General features: G+C 35.8%; 1 protein-coding gene across 2 annotated transcripts in view; it reads right to left on the minus strand.

Moving 5' to 3' along the window:
• Nucleotides 1-19,992, minus strand: part of LOC121869336 (ectopic P granules protein 5 homolog) — a gene marked incomplete at its 5' end in the record, with an annotated part of 135,335 nt that overhangs the window by 52,556 nt on the left and 62,787 nt on the right. For both annotated transcript variants that reach the window (XM_042370640.1, XM_042370638.1), the window contains 10 exon segments: nucleotides 2,962-3,094; nucleotides 4,384-4,520; nucleotides 5,483-5,643; nucleotides 6,261-6,476; nucleotides 6,757-6,940; nucleotides 9,827-9,982; nucleotides 12,297-12,395; nucleotides 14,094-14,225; nucleotides 15,412-15,609; nucleotides 17,092-17,269. In XM_042370640.1, the coding sequence (XP_042226574.1) occupies nucleotides 2,962-3,094; nucleotides 4,384-4,520; nucleotides 5,483-5,643; nucleotides 6,261-6,476; nucleotides 6,757-6,940; nucleotides 9,827-9,982; nucleotides 12,297-12,395; nucleotides 14,094-14,225; nucleotides 15,412-15,609; nucleotides 17,092-17,269 (1,594 nt within the window).

Here is a 19,992-nt window from a genome sequence, read left to right on the forward strand (position 1 = left end):
CCCCACAGGATTACACTCCTCAAGCAAAGGCATGTCATTAGAATTCAATAAACTGAGATGTAAAGTGCAATTTGTCCACCATGTGCAAATTCAGTCACCCAAATCAAAACTTTTAATATCATTTAGTATGAGGTGAGATAACCAAACTTGGTGAGAAGTTACTGTTTATACAGCAGACTTAATATCTGAAGTTTACATTAACCAGCTGGACACCAGATTAGCTGACTCCTTAGGGAGTCTTATCAGCATCAAGGTCAATTTTATGAATAGTCCTAGAGATGACTTCTAGCCAAAGAAACATAAGAACACAAGAATGGAGGAAACTGCAGCGGGCATATTGGCCCATACTTGGCAGCTCCGTTTACACCCAACCCTCATCAATCACATATCCATCCAACCTATGTTTGAAGCTATCCAGTGTATTCGAGTTAATGATAATGTTTGGTAACTTGTTCAACTCATCCACTACTCTATTTCCAAACCAACGTTTACCTATCTCACGCCTAACTATAAATTTGTCTAATTTCGCTCCTGGTTGGATATTTTGAGTACCTTTGTTATATCACCTTTGTTTAACCCCGACTTCCATTTATACACCTCGATCATATCGCCCCTCACTCTACGTCTCTCGAGGGAGTGAAAATTAAGATGCTTTAATCTGCCTCTGTATTCAAGGTTCCTAATGCCCAGGATTAGTCTTGTCATTCTCCTCTGAATGCTTTCTAGGGATTCGATATCCATTCTGTAGTTCAGTGACCAAAACTGAACCACGTAATCCAAGTGAGGTCTCACAAGCAAAAGATATAGTTTTAGGATGACCTTGATAGTCTTGTAACTAACACTCCTTTGTATGAACCCAAGTACTTTGTCAGCCTTGTTTTGAGCAAATACACATTGTTGTCTTGGTTTAAGATTCCTACTTATCATTACTCCTAAATCTTTCTCTCAGTCAGATTTCTCTATAACAATGCTGTTCATCTGATATCTGGTTTCTCTGTTTATATCTCCAAGACTACATTTGTCGACATTGAATTTCACCTAACATTTTTCAGACCATGCAAAAAATGTGTTTATATCTTCCTGTAGTTTTGCGGAGTCCTCGTCAGATTTAATTATACACCCTAATTTAGTGTTGTCAGCAAATTTACTTAAGTTGCTGTCTACGCCTATATCTATGTCGTTTATATATAGTATAACAAATTGAAATGGTCCAAGGACTGAGCCTTGGGGTACTCTACTAGTGATGTTACCCCAATCGGATTTAGTTCCGTTAATGCTTAACTGCTGTTTCCTGTACTGTAACCACGCCCTAATCCATTTTAGAATATCTCCTCCAACCCCATGAGCCTCCACTTTTCATATTAGTCTTTCGTGGGAGGACTCTGTTAATGTCTTTGCTAAAGTTGAGGTATACCACATCATTATAGTGTCCGTCATCCACCAATTAGAAAACAGTTGAACAGAATGTTAATATATTTGTCGGACATGAACGCCCACTTGTGAAGCCATGTTGGGAATCATTGATCATCTTGTGCTTCTCGAGGTGATTTCAAATAGTTTGAAATTATTGCTTCCAGCAATTTGCCTACAACTGATGTTAAACTGATTGGACGGTAGTCAGATGATAGTGATCTATCTCCCTTCTTGAAAATCAGTATCACATTCGCTATTCATCACGATTCTGGTACTCCACCTGTTTTTAATGACATGTTAAACAAATTTGCTAAGGGCATACTAAGCTCTTCCTTACATTCCTTTAATACTCTGGCAAATATCTCATCGGGACCAAGTGACTTATTAGGCTTTAGTTTGTCTATTTGTTTATTAATATCTTTACTAGTCATTACTATCTCGCTTAATCTATTTTCTTCACTCTCTCTGTATTTAGTCGGTGCCTCGGGTATCATGTTTAAATTGAGGTGAAAACAGTTGAAAAATATCTGTTCAAATTATTGCTCATTTCTCTGTCATTATCAGTTAGCATGCCGGTATCTGACTATATTGGTCCAATCTTGTCTCGTGTTTTAGTTTGATACATTTGGAAGAATGCCTTCGGGTTTTACTTTGCCTCCCTTGCAACTTTCAGTTCATTATTCCTCTTTGCTTTTCTTATCTTTGTCTTAACCCTACTGGCCAATACTTTATAATAATCATGAAGGTAAACTTCATCACAATTTATTCTCCTACCTATAGCCTTCCTTTGTCCAATAATATTCTTTAGATAATTAAGTCCAATCCTTTACCATCAGCAGGAAACTCTGGTAATACACATGTCAGTGTCCTTCAGCACATCAGATTTGTCTATACAGTATATCTTTGTTATTCAGAGTAAAAAATGAAAGATAGAAAAGAATGTCAGTTATTTTGCTGATAAATTATCCCCTTTCTCAAATTTTCTCTTAGGATAAACAGGGGATGTGATCTAAAGGATCTTTAAGTCAGAGGTTCTATAAACTGACTTTAAAGAATTATTTACAAAGTAATGATGTAAAAAAGAATTCTCTCTACTTAATATTTCACATTTATACAGGAGGGAATCCTTGATTGTATCCAAGACACAAAGCTTTAGAGTCCATGGCAGAAATGAGTAAGTCTGCTCTTTACTTAGTAAGTCGGCTGTTTTAGGGGCACCATAACAATTTGGGTGTGTGACTGCTGGATAAGGAAATAAGTACCTCTAATCGGAAGAGAAAAACAAGGCTTCCTTTGCTGTGGTTTTAGCATTGTTACTCTCAAACACTATTAGTGAAGAAAGTTATACAGATGAGGGAGCCTTGAGGGAACTAAGATAGAAAGTTTGACAGAAGTGAATTTCATAGCAAAAAATAAATAAAATAAAAATAAAAAGTACATACTGCACTATATATTTTGTGAATGCCTCTGGTAAATTAAAAAAATCAATGAAAATAATTCATATTAAAAGATAACAGATCAAAAGACACAAGTGATGTTTAAACTCACCTGTCTAACACTGGGTTCCATTGATATCCTCACTAGGAGATTAAGAAGACATGTGTGCAATTTACTTGCAACAAGAGCTGGGTCAAGACTTCCTCCATGGGTAGAATTTTCATGTTGCTTGCTGACTTTGCTACTGCAAATAAAAAAGACTTGTTGGAGTCATTTAATGCTATGTATTAAGTAAATCTCGCAAATACTTATCCAGACAAGTGTCAAAGGGCATTACTATATATTCATATAGTTAAGTATAACTTGTAAACATTTCTCCAAACAGATTTCAAAGGGTATTAATATACATACTGTATATTCATATAGTGCATCTCCCACTTCTTTCTAAATCAGTAAATTTTCCTAGAATTCAGCACATTCAAGGAAACCCTTGCTTCAACTATGCATTTAACATTGTTCATTGAAACACTGCTATAGCTATCATCAATGTTTTACATCCATTTTCCACACTTCTGTGGGTTAGCCATGATACCTAATAGCAGCTCTCCAGGTTGGAAGGTCTCTTGCAGCCTCTCTTATTGTAAGTTTATCTCAGAGGCAATTTCTCACACTCTCCCCATGTCATTCTTGACCTACCCTTACCTCTCCCCCCCCCCCACATGAAAATTCACATCATGACTTAAATCACACTTTATCCCCCATTTGCTCAATCCTCACAGTGCTATTTCAAATCTGAATTCTTTTCAGGTTTTTTAGTAATTTCTTAAAACACTGTTACAGGTTGACAACCCTTTATCTGAAATTCCGAAAACCGAAAGTTTTTTGTGGAGCAATTTTTAATTTTTTATCTATTTTATTTTATTTTTATTTTTTTTATTATTTTTTTTAACAGGGATTAGCCCACCCAGACATAGATCACTGACCCACATTGGGGCCTGGGGAGCGAAAATGTAATAGTAATATTAATTATAATAATAATAATTATAATAATAATAATTATTCATAGTAAATAAAATTTTTAATTAAAAAATACACCAAAATAAAATAATAATGATGATAATAATAATAATAATAATAATAATAATAATAATAATAATAATAATAATAATAATAAAGAAATACATGAATGAAAAAAGATAAAAAGTGAGAAACACGACCTAGACCAATGAATTATTATTATTATTATTATAATTATATCCCCCCCCCAGACCCCAATGTGGGTCAGTGACTTGTGCCTGGGTGGGCTAATAAAAAAAAAAAAAAAAAAAAAATTCTGAAAACCGAAAAATTCCGAAATCCCTCTGGCCCCAAGGATTTTGGATAAGGGATTGTCAACCTGTACTAACTTCCTTTGCACAGACCTATTTGGTAATATTTCTTTTTATATGAGTTCCCTATAAAATAATATGGGCATATTATCCAAAATTTGAATTAAATAAAAGTGTCCAGGCTTCTACTAAATCAACTTCTTACTGAGGGGAATCTGGAAGTTGGGTGCAGTTAGCAGCTGTGTGGTAGTTGAGAGCTGCCTGTAGCACCTTACTCCAGCTGATTTGTATGAGCAAACCACCGATGAAACTGTGACACTCTGGTAGGTACTGCTCAACCACCTGGAATCACCATAGGAGTTTTTTGAAAGGCTGATGTTCAAGATCTCTGCCTTCACCTTTTGTTTACATTTCCCTTTCTTATCTTTCCACCTAAATTGTCCCTGTTCTATGAATAACTTTCCACTCTCAAGTGAACTTATTAATGACATCATAAACTACTTTACATTTGAAAATACAGTACAAATAAAAAAGCATGTTGGTCTTTGTGGAAAAGTCAGAAAGTTATTTGATTCCACCTTAACTTTGAATTCGATGTTTCTATTCGAAGTTTTGTTTTTGTTAAAAGTTTTGTTAAATTTTTGTTTGTCTTTGTGTCAATGGAAAATAATTAATTATTAGAATAAAATGGAACCATGACATTTTTGTCTTTCTAGGTTGCAGCATTTTGTGTAGTACATTGTACAATAAAAGGTAAATAAAATTATCAATTATACTTGTCTCTTCTAGTACACCATTTTCAACAATGCATCCTTTTCCTTTCCACCCCAGGAAAAAATGTGCCTGATCTGACCGGTGAGGTCGCGGTCATGGCTTGAGGTGCACGATTAGGGTTGCATAGAAAAAAGTTTGGGAACCACTGGCTTAAGAGAACCATACACTATTTATAAGGTTATAAAGGGGAAATTTGGTTTGTTTATAAACCAACAAAACCATGAGCTGGCAACAGATCCCTAAATGTACATCACATTACAAGTAAAAGCCATATTTAATAATAGCCAAGATTTCCTATTTTCATGCTAGTATTAATGACTAGATGAATATGCTGATTCTAGTAAGTGATTTATTGAAGGATAAAAACTCAAAATTTCATCACACACATACAAGTTCTTGTAATTATAAAATTTTACAGTCATTTGGTGATGAGTCTTCTGAAAAATAGTAATACAGTACCAGCTCTGTACAAGTGGTGTTGTGAGGCTTTAACAATAGGGCATTCCAGAAGTGGAAGGTGACAATCATACCTTGGAGAAGATGAGGGTGTCCTGAAGAGAGGGATGCAAGTGGTGCCAGGGTAGTGCAGCCAGATGGGTGTGAACTACCACTAGCACATGGCTCTTAACTTCCCTCATGGCATATGTTGCACTGTAGTATTCCAGTGTTAGGGATAAAACTCTTGAAGTGCCTGTGAAGAGACAAAAGGTAATTCGTTTATATTGAAACCCTAAAAAGAATAAAATCATCATGCAAATTAAATTGCTTGATGAACCTGGAAGTGAAAAAAAATAGTTCTTACTGATAAAAGAAAGACAATTAAGTACACAACTAAATCAATAAATAATTAAGCCCAGAAAGAAAATACAGTATAATTAATTATAATAGTACAATGGAATTAGAGTTATGCGAACAAGCAGGAACACCAGAGATATAATGGGTCTTGTTATGGAAAGTGAATACCACAGTAGAATACCTCTGTTACAGCAATATGAGCATGAATGAGAGCAAATGAAGGGAGAAACTGTATTTACATTTGGTTCCAGAAGACCTACAGTGTAATAGGAAGGGGTTTCCAAGAGAAATAAAATATGTATAGAAAGAGTACAAGTTGTCTTTGTAAGTAAAAGTATGCAGGAGAACCAAAATAAGGAAGTTTGAATGGAAAATGTATCAAGAAATAATAAAGATAATTTCTGACAATTTTATACATTCTATATAAAAGAATAACTTAGTTTACAAAGAAAGAGATGGTCTTTATCTATCAATCTTTGCTCCCACATTTGAGGTGGTTCAACCAGAATTTACCTGGTAAATGTTCATGCATAAATTCCAGGGAAGCAGAGAACATGGCAAACATCATATCAGCTGATGTGGCATCACTTGGGGCCCAAGGCAGCAACAACCGTATATCGCGAGTGAGGTGACGCAGCCAAGCAGGGCAGGACAGACGATCACGGCCTCCAAGAGGCGCTACCCATCCTGTCCACAAACTCTCAACTGCTGCCCATACTTCTTGTATCACTAGTGTTGAACAAATAAAAGCCCTTAAGATTAAGGTGTCCAAAGCTAAAATACACACATGCCCTGAACAGTACTGTATATTTAAATTATAATCATATAACTCAGTGGTCCCAACTAAAACTACACCATATTTCATACATTAATTTTGATATTAAGAGAAAAGAACTAGCTGAGATGCAAATAGAAAAACTTATCAAAAATAAATCAAATACATATCATTAAACCTTTACTATGTACAATCAATGACAATATGAACACTTGATACAGTGCAAGAACTCACACTCATCCTGAGAAGCTCCCCAGTTGGTATGAAAAGTTGTGACAATGTAAGTGTGTGAGACAAGACTCAAGAAGACAGCAATGGGCTGAATGTGCAGTTGGTACTTGGGATACAACCCATACAGCCCAAACTCAAGACGCTGATTCACAAAGTAGCTTGAAAGCATCTTCAGGGTGTCTTCCACCTGGAACACAATATATAAAACTTAGAACAAAACAGAATTAGGGGATGACTCAGACAGGGTCACTGAGGATTTGTGCTCCCAAGAAGTCATACAATATTTTATTTTAGCACGTTTCTGATATTGGAACTTTCGTATGGGACTAGTACAGCTACTCACCAACTTAAGTGAATTCTTTTTAATTCTTTGTACCTTCATAAAAATCTGATGAATGGAAATGAAACCAATACTCAGAGGTTACTGTCAACAGGTGAATATTTATCTTTTTTTCAAGCCTTTTTCCCAGTTTGGCACAGTGGTCAGAATCAAGAGCAAATACAAAAACAAAATCTCTCTTCATTCAATCTTAATAATGAAAAAATATAATCTACCATGGTAATTCCCTTTCACAATAAGGCTCTAAATATCCAATGGTTTACCTCTTGTCATTTCACACAACCTAACATCAGCAACATGTCCATCCCCAATGGTCATTCATCCCCATACACTCTGGTTTTTCAGTATGATGGGAGATATCAAGATGTTTCTGGCAGACGATCAATATATCTAAGTCATATAATGAATTTGCTAATTGTAAAAATCTAAAGTTAAACCTGAATTCTAAATTTAATAAAGTTCCCTTTACTGTGTAAATGCCAGTTTTAAATTAATTAAATCAACAAGTCTGTGTGCAGGGTTTAGTTATAAAGAAGCATGGTTCTGTTACAGTTGCTAGTGTTTGACAATGTAAACCAGTGCTAGTTGAACTGTTTAACTTATATCATACTAAATGGAATAAGCAATGTTAATACAAGACAGTGAATAAGTTAGTGGATATATGAATATCTAGCGTTAAAGTACACTTGGGTCACATCCAAACTTATATGAATATCTAAAGTTGAAGTAACTGCAGCTATGACCTGAAGTTGAGAGCAATCCAAGTTTGAAGCTGGCTATGTGGTTCGAGAATGTGGGGGAAATCCTACTACAGTAAAAGTCCAAAAATCCGGATGCCAGAAATCCGGACCACCCGAGAATCCAGACTTTTCAAAAACTATTTTTTTTTTTTTTTTAGCGGGCTTTTGTGTGTATGTGCGCATGCGTGAGCGCCACAGCTGCACAGCGACAACAGGCGACCTCGTGGTCGCCACTTTAAAACGAGCAATCAAACTGTGACAACATACTGTATATACTCGTCTATAACCTCCCCTCGTTTATAGGTCGACCCTGATTTTTTGACCAAGAAATCGTTAATTCATGATATTCCTCGTTTATAGTTCGACCCACGTTTTTGAGGGTAATGGAACAACAAAACCTTCAGTAAAAACACTACATCCTATAAACCGAGGCTTGCCGTGCCTGAAACACGAGTGCCGAAGGCAAATTGTTTACCATTTATTATTACGACAATTTACACTGAAACGCGGGTAGTTTCAACAAAAATATTGTATATTTCCATTCAAATATTTATTCAAGTCAATTAGGAGGGAATATTATTGTAATACAGTTTCTTAACTAAACCATTCGAAAAGCGATTACGGTAACATCTTTTGAACGAAAGAAAGCGAAAGTCATTGTTTTCGTCACAATTTGATCCCACTTTCCACTGTAATACGTACGTAATTTCAGCAAAAATATTACATTTCCGTGAATGTATTATATCAAGCACAGAATGAATATCATATCATTGTAATATAACAGAATTTTAACCGAAAACTATTAAAAAAACGAGTAACATCTCAAGAACATCGGAAGCTTAGGTAAAGTCTTTTGTTTTCATCATGTATTTTATCCTATTTTACATTAAAATACATCACGTTTCAGCAAAACTACTATTTATTTCCGAGAATATATTCATTCAGGCACAGTTTAGGTAAAATTTACGTGTGATGTAATAATTTTTTAACTGAAAACGATTCGAAAAACACGTACCCTCTAGCCCTGTTCAAGGAGAGGACTGGGAGAAGCTGTTTGGTGTTGCAGACGATGAAAAGGAAAATGATTTTAATGGATTTTAATGAAAATATTCAGAAATATGGTATTGTAGTATTTATTCAAGTCAATTAGGATAGAATATTATTGTAATACAACAGTTTTTTAACTGAAAACCATACGAAAAGCGATTACGGTAAACATCTTTTGAACGAAAGAAAGGGAAAGTCATTGTTTTCGTCACGATTTTTTCCCACTTTCCACTGTAATACGTACGTCATTTCAGCAAAAATATTACATTTCCGTGAATGCATTATATCAAGCACAGTATGAATAGAATACCATTATAATATAACAATATTTTGAGTCCTACTCTTTCCATTTACAGAGTACTATACAAGCCCATAATAATGGCTCCTAAAGTAGATTCGTTGTGTGAAGAGAAAGAAGAACACGTTGAAATTGAGTGACAAACTTGAAATAATTAAGAAACTAGAACATGGTGTGAGCAATACTGTTCTAATGGAAACATACAACATTGGAAAGTATACAATTTATGATATAAAAATGGCAAAGAATAAAATTCTAGAATTCACAGCTTTTTCATTAAAACTGCTCGTTTTGATAAATGAAGCACGCTATATTTGCTAATGAATAAACTATCAAAATGTACCTGTTCATCTCTTCTTTATTCCTCCTTAAATTTGAATTTTAAAAGTACTGCCTGAGAATCCGGAAAATCCGAAAATCCGGACCAACCCAATCCCCAAGCAGTCCGGATTTTTGGACTTCTACAGGCTCAGGGTTCTTTCTCTTCATTCCTGCTGCTTTCATAGCTGAGAGACCATGGACTAATCTCCCAGGTTCATATGAAGACATTAATGGATAACATTCAAAGTTCTAATTAAGCAATAAACATCAAATATAATTAACAGTTACTTTTATAAAACTAAAATTATGGCAACAATTCATCCTTACCATAGACTGTGAAAGTCTTGTTTGATGCTGAGCAAAATCTCTAATAGCTTGGATAAAAGCTCTACGGTCCATGTCAGGTGTAAAGTGAACGAGACCCACGGACAAAGTGTTGATCAGGTCATACCACAAGCCAGAACTCACACCCCCACAGTCCTCCTGAAAAAAAATGGTCCTGAATTAAATCATTATTCTCTAATTCAATGAATTTTCATACAGGTCTATGAAAGTTACTAGCAACAGGAGCAGATGTAACAACAGCAAATGCTCAATGAAATTTTTATTTATTTATTTTTTTAATTCAAGAGCCATAAGTCTTGAGTGAATCATCAGATCAGCCATAAATTTGGAGAAACAATATCTTATACTGTATACGAATAAAGACAGACAAATTTTCATATTTCTATTACTACTACAAGCACAGACCCTTAAAATCGGATTTTAGAAAACTGGACAATCTTAAAAACTGGACATTCTCTTTCCTTGGCTAGGTTAAATAGTCTTCCCTTGTTAATTTAAGTTTTGCCTCCACTTACTCACATGAACTCAGCTGAATATTTGTCTTACTTCTTCAATAAAAATACAGGAAATTTTTTGTATGGACACTATACTTTGAATAAAAAAACAATAAACACAGTCTATTTAAGAGATGAGTTACCTATCCAAATGGAATTAAATAGGTTTGTTGACATCTTAGCACCTTATAGAGTCTTGAAATTTGCCAGCCCTGCATTCACTTGAGCAATATACTCGCTAAGTAGTGCATGCTAGGCTGGTGAACAGGGCAGTATTGCAACACTGTATCTTCCACATGCCAGGTGAAGTGAACTATAGCCAGAGATGGCTCGCTTCATAACACAGTTTGTTTGTGAGTAAAAGAAATGTACATTATCTCTCACCACTTTGTCATCATTGTCATGGGTTTGAGTCCTTTGCCCAGACATAGTGTGACACCCACTACCACACATTACAGATTTCCTCCTGTACCAGCAAGGGAAAAATAAAGTTTTTAACAATTTAACAAAGAACCGACCAGCCCCCCAAAGAGCTAGTACAGTACAGTATAAGCTGATTATATTGGTGAAATTATTGTAAAATAAATAAAATTGAAAAAAAAAAACACCAACAGCTATTTAAGAAGTTATATTCAGCTACAACAATTATCTAATACTTAGATTGAAGCAACTGTGATAATTAAGTGGTCTTTTTAGCAGTCAGTGGGAAACTGAAATACCAGCAGCTATTTTACATTCAACTATGGCCATCTTGTTTGTTTTTGTATTCCAGAGATACACTGATTGACCATGTAGTGAATGGTCAATCAGTGTATCTCTGACTGCTCACTCTGTAGCATTCAGTGTTGCCCAAGTGAACAGAGGGCAGAAGTAAAGAGTTCATAAATAATTTTTGTCTCATTCAATAAATTGGCCAATACAGTAAACCCTCGATAACTTGGCATATATGGGGCTCTGGCCTAGCCAAATTATCCGAAATTCCGACTTATCGAGGCACTTCCCGTTCCTACAAAAATACAACAATAAAAATTTATCGACCCATAAATGTGTACATGTAATTACTAAATGTAAAAAAGTAACAGATTGTACACAGACTTTATTGATACGGGTAATAATAATAAAAATAATAATCAAGTTTTTATAATAACAGGGGGGACCACCTGTAAAAGAAACCTATTGTTTGTGTCTTCCGACGAATGTACTAAATGCAAAAAAAAATAATGATACAAAAAACACCAAACTGTATTTTACGTCTTATAAGACACATCTCCCATTTTAGCAGTGACGATTTAGGAAAAAACTTGTGTGTATATCACCATTTGTCATGGCATGAAGGAGGGATTGTACACACACCGTATACTGTACATACACCCTCTACATACTAACACAGACAGTCTACTCTGCTATGTACAGTACTGTACATACAGTACTTTCACACTTTCTGAATGTACAGTACAGTATAGTATACATAACTATATTCACTTTTTATATCTTAACACTGCTTTAATGGTATTCTTGGCTGACAATATGTTGGTACAGTAATGTACATTACTGCACAACACAGATCACATGCAAAAACAGCAGTGAGCGAGTGAACAAGCTTGTACAATGGCAGCAGACAATGAACTTATAGTGTCATGATGCAAGAGTTTGAGGAGATAGGCTGCAAGATACATCAACCAATCATAGGCATCCCATGCAGTCACATGACAGTAGTAGCCAATCATAGCTCAAGAGCACTTTGAGCCTACTAACCCACGTGCCCGGCATACATTTCTGTATCAGAAACATGATGCAATCTTCGAAAATCCATTCCCATGCCAGGAATGGATAAATTTTTCCTGGGATTTCTTGGAATGTTCTTAAAGAAAGAAAAAAAGCAGCAGCAGCAGTTAGAGACTTCCGGGGATATAAGATTCTGGCTAACGAAGGGATTACTGAGTAAATGAATAGATTACCTGAGTATTTGATGATATGTGGAGCAACACGTTGAGCACCTCCGTGTAATGCTCTGGGAACTTATAGTTAAGTAGAATCCGAAGGTGAACACGATACAGCTGACAAAAAAGTGTTGATTTAGAATATAAAATTATATACAATAAAACATGACAATATATAATACAGTCAACCCTCACTTTACGCGGTTAATTCAACCCACAGGGTACCGTGTAAAGTGAGAAACGCGTAAAGTGAACAACATAACATATGGGATTAATTGAAATAGAGACCGGGCCGACCCCCAAACTCCACTTTTTGACGACACACAACTATGTTGTAATAAAAATATTATCTTAACTTTATGATGGTATGCACACACAATTAATAATTAAGAAAAATATCAATAATATTAGGTTTTTTAACACTTACATTAGTAGAAAAGATGGCTGGGCACACGGGGATGGGCGGTTGGTTCCGAGGCAGAGGGCAGATTATTGGCCCTCACCTGTATCACTTGTATCAATTGTATCACTATTCACCACAGAGGCTTGCAGGGCCTCTTTGTCAAACCCCTCAAAGTCCATATAAGTCCATATCCTCACTATAATTATCACTATCACTGACTTGGGCCAGCTGTGGTGGGTGGCGGGTGAAGAACTCAGTAATGTTTTGATGACTGGGTGACCTTGTGCGCACCATGCTCGCGCCGCTTACACAACATGGCGGATGGCGGGAGAGGGCGGGAGGTTTGGATCCAAAAATGGTGTGGCTCGCCAGCCGCTCTCCGCGTAAAGGGGTACACGCAACGCTGAATGTGAGCATTCCTGTTTCGGCAGGGTACCGCGTAAACGTGGAAACGCGGAATGTGGGACCGCGTAAAGCGAGGGTTGACTGTATATCAAGAATTTATCTCTTCTCAAACTTAAACAATGTATACAGGGTATTTATACTATAACCATGATTTTGACTCAAAATTGTTTACAGTAAAGTATAAATAAAATTTCATCAACTTATTTTCGTGTCATGTTATATTTGCTCAAGTGTAATCTCACTATTCTTGCCTCAAAATATGAAATAAGATGCAGTGGAATTGTTAATGACAATTTCCTAATCTCAAAAGGAACAATACAATGTAATACTATAATGATGAAATAAATTATCAATCTTAAGAACTCTTTGCATAAGTTCGTAAATTTGACAAAGAAAGTAAATATGGGTTACACAAATATAAGCTGACATGATATTGATAGCCTTCTTGTAACAGAGATAAAGATTTTAATGAAAGAGAGAGATGAGTGGCAGCCTATGCATTTAGAAAGGGCCATGTACACATTACTTTGCCTAAAGAGTGAGAAACAGCTGATGTTATATGATGATTAGAATAAGAGCACATACAAAAGTTAAGTGAACAAATTACAAACAAGGTTATGTGGAACCCTTTTAAAACAGCAACTGAATATGAAGGATTTGGCATTTAGTAAAAAGATCGACCTTGGAACTGGTTATGAAGGCACAAAGGGTCCAAGGAAAAAAAAACTATGAGGCATTCTTATCAAAATGATGGACCCTCATAATATATACAGAAAAGAGACTGACAACTAATTTACACATGATTCTTGTATAGTGAGCATATTTCTGTAGGTGTTTCTTTGCCTAATAGAAGAGGCACCCCAAGCAAAACCTTCTACGTGATACAAGCTCAAGTGTAAGTGTATCTCAATGCAAACAACACGGAGACCAAGAATAGTGAGGTATACTCCAATAAGCATACAATATCATTTTAATACTGCATCTTCATATACCTATAGTTTCCTTACCTCAAGAACCATGAGCAGGCTTGGGTGTGGTCGTGGTAGAAGTGATGAGAGAGCTGCTCCCACAGCATTAATGAGCTCAGTTTGGTCACTACCATTTGGATGAGCATTTGAAAGCCAGCTCTCAATGTCAAACTGAAAATAAGTACAAAATTAATTTTGGAATTGAACCCTAACAGAATCAGCTAACCTTATTAATAATCAGTGACTACACTTGGTACTAAGGAAGCCACTGTACTTATGATCCAGACTTTTTCCCAATTAAAAAAAAAAAGCATTATGTAACCTTTAACTAAAATTTTCAAAAAATTAACAATTACTTTAGTTACTTTATCAATTAAACAATATAAAAATAACAAAGTTCACTGTGCAGTTTTTTCTTATAAAGTGGATAAAGAAATTAAGATTCCATTTACTTTGATGTGTTATGCAACCTGATTTTCACAGACAATACAGTGGTCCCTCGGTTAATGAGCGCCTCGGTTAACGAAATTTCGGTTAACGAACTGCCTCCCATAAGATTCTTAAATTCGGTTAACGAAAAAAAATTCGGTTAACGAATTTCTTACGAACCGACCTCAACATGTTTTCGCTTGCACTGGCCGGTCAACCAGCTTTAGTATTAGTCCGCCAATACATTAATCGGTTCTAGGGCTTAAATGACTTACTATTTTAGTAAATATCAAGAAGTTTATACTATTCAATAATTTTAAAAGTATAATATTCAATTTTTTAGTCATTTTAACAATTATTGAACAGAATTGAAGGTAAAGTGACTAGTTTAATGCGCGGCATCCAGCCTCTTAACACTGGAGGTAACATCTTGCTTGAGACTCTCTTCAACTAAACGCTTTTTTCTGTGTTTCCAAGCAAATTATTGGTCATTTTGAAATATATTTTACATATTGACAATATATAATGCAGTGCAGTGTTGATTTAAAGAACATAATCTTGAAATACACCAAGAGAACTAAAATTTTATGGGTGAAATGGTGCCATGGGGTGACTTCTCTTCCACCCCAATGCCTTCTCTTCTTCCTTCTCCTCCACCCCCATTCTAATTCCCATCATCATCATCATCATCCAGGAGCCTTCTACATACACACCTCAAAGTAAGTGAACTTTTCTACCATTTTTGTAGAATTTAGGCAATTTTCGGTGAGCTGGAACCAATTACCCAAAAACCCATTGAAACAATGGTTTCGGTTAACGAATTTTTCGGTTAACGAACAACCTGCTGGAATGGATTGTGTTCGTTAACCGAGGGACCACTGTACAGTAAATTTTACCTTAACAAAAAACTAATACTGCTTATGGTTACCTTAGAAAGAAGCATGAAGGTGTGGTCAGGAGCAACAGAAGCATGTGTGCAGAGAGAGGAGTAGAGTGTCAGGAAGGTGCGCGTGGTGGTGATTGCTGGGGTAAAGTGAGGAGCCAGGAGTCCCCCCAGCTCTCCACCCCATTCAAGTACTTGAGCTACTACACCCTCCTGGCAATCTTTATGGCCTCTCAAAAACTCCTACAAAAGAAATGGAATCTAATAATTACATATGCATATTGTAAAACAAAATTTTATCAAAAACAATGTTACAATGATTTATATCCCAACTCTTTTAAAGAGGGTGCATCTAAGAGATACAGTATTGTTTATCTCTAAAGCCTCTTCATGTCAGTAACATGATAAATGCTGCCCATCATTTGAGGTATCAAACCCCAAATAAAATAAACAATAAAAGTTTAGGAGGTCCCCATTTGTCTTGCTGCTTTGTTGTTTTGTTACGAAGTCACTATTGAATTAGAGGAGTCTGTTTGTCATAGCTATGTTCTGTTATATTGTTGTTGGCTGTTGTTTGCTACCATGTACACTAATTACTTTGTGTTGCAGAGGTAAACCTTGATATGAAGATTTTAGTAATGTAATGCTGAAATAGATAATGATTCAACTCATCCCACTGCATCAACCCCAGTAATCTGTAAGATAATTTTAAAGTTGTATTCCTCCCTTAATATAATTTCAATTCTGTAACCCATAGATCAAGGAATCATCAATACCTTTAAGGCCTACAGTACTGTCTACTATGTTGATCCTTGACACAGTGCCAATGATGTTTATGCAGGCACAATATTCTTAAGTGTAATGATAATGTGATAACAACTTCAGGCGAATTAAAAATACTGTCACCATAGTGAAGAAGAATACAGTATAGTTAACCTGGTCAAGGAAGCAGGATTAAATGAAGTAGAAGAGGTTGATGTTTTATAAGTTCTTGACTCCCATGCACAAGAGGTAACTAATGAATATTTACAACAATAGGAAATGTAGAGCTACTGAAGATATGAACAGGAAAGAAGAAACACCCACTCGACATCTGATAATGAAACACATGGCTCAAGCACTTCAAAAGATGGATGGTGAATTACAAATTTTCAATGATGATGACCCAAAAAGGGAATGGACTTCCAAGTAAATAGGGTAATAGAAGATACAAGGAAATGATCAAGAGCAGTAAAAGAAGAGGATGCAACAAACACTGTATGTTATTTTTGTGTGGATGAACATCAGACACAGGAGGATCAGCAGACTAATTAAGGGATGATCAAGAGACAGAGTCCAGCATCATCACCAGAGGCCTTAAATTGTAAAAAATATAGGTATTCTTGATCTTAATTTATTTTTTCATATCTTAGTTGAAGAAATTGCCCCCAGGAACCTGATCCCCCATATTTACATACATTCTTATGGGGAAAATTTATATATTTTGTGTCATTTTGTTAAAAATCTCACATTTCTGGAACACATCAATGACAATAAGCAAGGACCTCATGTATATCAACTTAAAACTAATCTTCAATATTACATAAGGTACACACACACATAAAATACAATCCCAGGAAATGTGGTAAGAATCTGGGATATGAGCACTTATGAATGATAGGACAGACAGCTACAGCACATTACTCTGACATCCATGATGGGTCATGGTAATTCCTCATTGCTTACCTGCCCCAATACTTCAGCACAAGAAGTGATGAGCTGCTTGGCAGGAGGATAAAAGCTTGTGTCATCTGATGTAAGCTGAATAATATGATAAAAAAGTTCACGCCCACTTGTAAGTAGGAGTGCTAATTTCTCTTGATCATGTTCTACGCTGGCTTTCCGAAATCCATTTACCAAAATTCTGGGGATAAAAGTAAAACAAAAAATAACTTATTTTTGAGAGAGATGCATGAGAAGTGCTTTTTCTCCAACTGAGGTTTTTTTCTGGGATTCCTATATACATTCCTAAATTCTACTTCATCTTTACAGTACAGTACAAGTAATTTTCCCAATCTCTAGTGCTTAATGCTTGTCAAACTTGTGCTGTTCTATTATTTCTAATTTTCTCCTTTCTAATATCTTGCTTGTGTATGCTTGTTCAGACAAGCTTCATCTCCCCACATTCACACATTATTAATGAGGCGCTACAATGAGGAAATGTATCTAATATGTCTGTAAATTGCAAATAACTTCTCTCATCCAAAGATACTTTAGTTACCTCCCATCTGCAAGCAGCCTTCTATATTGTTAAGAGACAGATGGACAGACAGACACACAGCATCATATCAATATATTCATTCATTTGTTTCATTCATTATTCATCAAAATTAATTTTATTCATTTATTTCATTCATTTATTTTATTCATTCAGTTATTTTATTTACTTAAACCAAATCAATAATGCAGAAAGTCTACTAAATATACATAACACATAAACAGTAATTTACAGTCACAAAAACTAATCTCAGCGAAGCAGTGCAACGAATCATATTAAGATTTTCAGAGATTCTGTTGGTCAGCCAACAGCACCTGGGACTGAAGAAAGGGGTGTCATTTCAGATTTTGCTGGGGCAACACCATTACATGCAAAGAGTAGGGGTCAAAATCTTGCTCCACCGCGGAGCCGCCAGGTGGTGCTGTAACAGGCAGAACATGTTCCAACACGTTTTATATTTTCAATTTGCATCTGCCCGGTGTGGACCGTGTGGTTGCTAGCAATATGACTTACTTCCTTGCTGCTATTCAGTTTATAAATGATAGGCAATGTGAATGATAAAAATAGATGAATACTTATAATTTTCTTTAATTATGAACAGTAAAAATGCCATTGAGATGTTCTCACCAAATACAAATTCATCTACAGGGTATATGATAAAGGAATATAGTTAAAATTTTCTTTAGAGAGCAAGACAGCCCTTGGGAGGGGCAAGCCAGGTCTTGGCAGGAGCGAGTGCCCCCCCACAAAAAAAAAAAAAAAAAATGACGCCCCTGACTGAAGAGGCTGAGGTGGTACTTATCAGAAGTTCAAGTCATGTCATTGTGAGAATAGACCAATAGGAATAGAAGGGATCAGCTATTATGTCACTGAGGCTATAGCACACACCTGGATTTCCTTAGCAGGCCAAGTCATTATGGTAACAGAAAAGCCAAGGGTCAGCTTGGCTGTGACATCACAATATGGTCAGTGAGCGTGTTAAGAAGAAAATGCGAAGCCAGGCCTGTGACGTTGAAGCTTTTGGACTCTCTACAAATTGATGACCACCTACTGATATGTAGGGATATACTCTAGTTAGATAAGATACATCTGTGTTAATAGCTTTGAAGCTTTATGCAAGTGGTAGTTTCTAGAGTGTAGTTGATGACGTTAATGGCTTAAGACAATCAACAATGTCAAGAATTATAGTGTAGTTGCTCTAAAATAATAGTAATATTAATAATAATGATCATTATTTTTATTACCTTATTATTATTATTACTTTTATTAATAAAATATTATTATTATTACTCTTATTAATATTTTCATTATTAACGAAAATCTCTTCAGAAAAATTCAGCCGCCTTTTCTTTTAGACTATTGTCCTCCGTTGTTCTTGTCACATGTGACTTTATGCATCATCTGCTGGTGTGGGTAACTTGTGATTGGTTTATATTCCTTCCCAGTGTTTGTTCTGGGCACGGAGATTGGTCTAGCAAGGAATCAAAACAAATGCACCCAACTCCACCTAGTGGTAGCTTACTGAACTAAACTTACTTGCGGTCGCCAAATGTGACTTTAGTGAATTGCCTATTACCAATATCGTATGGTCACCCTAGCCTCTCAAGATAAAGGGAGAGATATGATCAAAGTTACGGTCATGTTAGTGAACTGAGGCCCTAGTCCAACACTTAGCAGATTACTGCCAACTTGGAGCATGAGTGTCCAAAATTGGCTGCTCTGTTTACCACACACAGTCATAGCCCATGCCACTGCTTGGTCATTGTTCTTGTCTGAATTCATGGCATTAAAGTTTACTGCTTTTCTCAATTACAGTACAGTACAGTACTGTATTTGTTTTATATTTTCATAAATTCTGTCCTTATAATGGCAATTAAAAATTGCCCAAGTGATAGTGCTAGGTGCTAACTGACACTGACAGGCTTACATATGAGTGGTTTAAAAAAATGTTGCAGTCAAGTTGAACCAAGCATTCCCAATTTACAAAAGGGTTCAATTCCTGAAGAACCTTTTGTAAACTGTATCACATTTTTCCTTAAAGTCCCATTGTAGTTGAGACATATTACTACAAAACAAAATACTTACCAAAATATCTTAACCCCTTCACTCAGAGGGGACGATATGGACACCAAACACTATACAGCTCCTCCCCGACTTACGACCTACTCGACTTACGACCACCCACACTTACGACCTGCCTCAGTCGCACCAAAATTTGGTCAAATTACGTATTTTTGAGTCCCAAAGTCAGTACAGACAAAATTTTCGTTTGTAATTCACTTTAAAATGGCTGGCAAGCTTAAAAGTGAGTATTTTGTGGTGCCGAGATGAAAACGAGACACCCATTTTAGATTTTCTATGTATTATTT

The sequence above is a fragment of the Homarus americanus genome, unplaced genomic scaffold (genome assembly GCF_018991925.1).
Source record: "Homarus americanus isolate GMGI-L3 unplaced genomic scaffold, GMGI_Hamer_2.0 scaffold36734, whole genome shotgun sequence".
NCBI lineage: Eukaryota > Metazoa > Arthropoda > Malacostraca > Decapoda > Nephropidae > Homarus > Homarus americanus.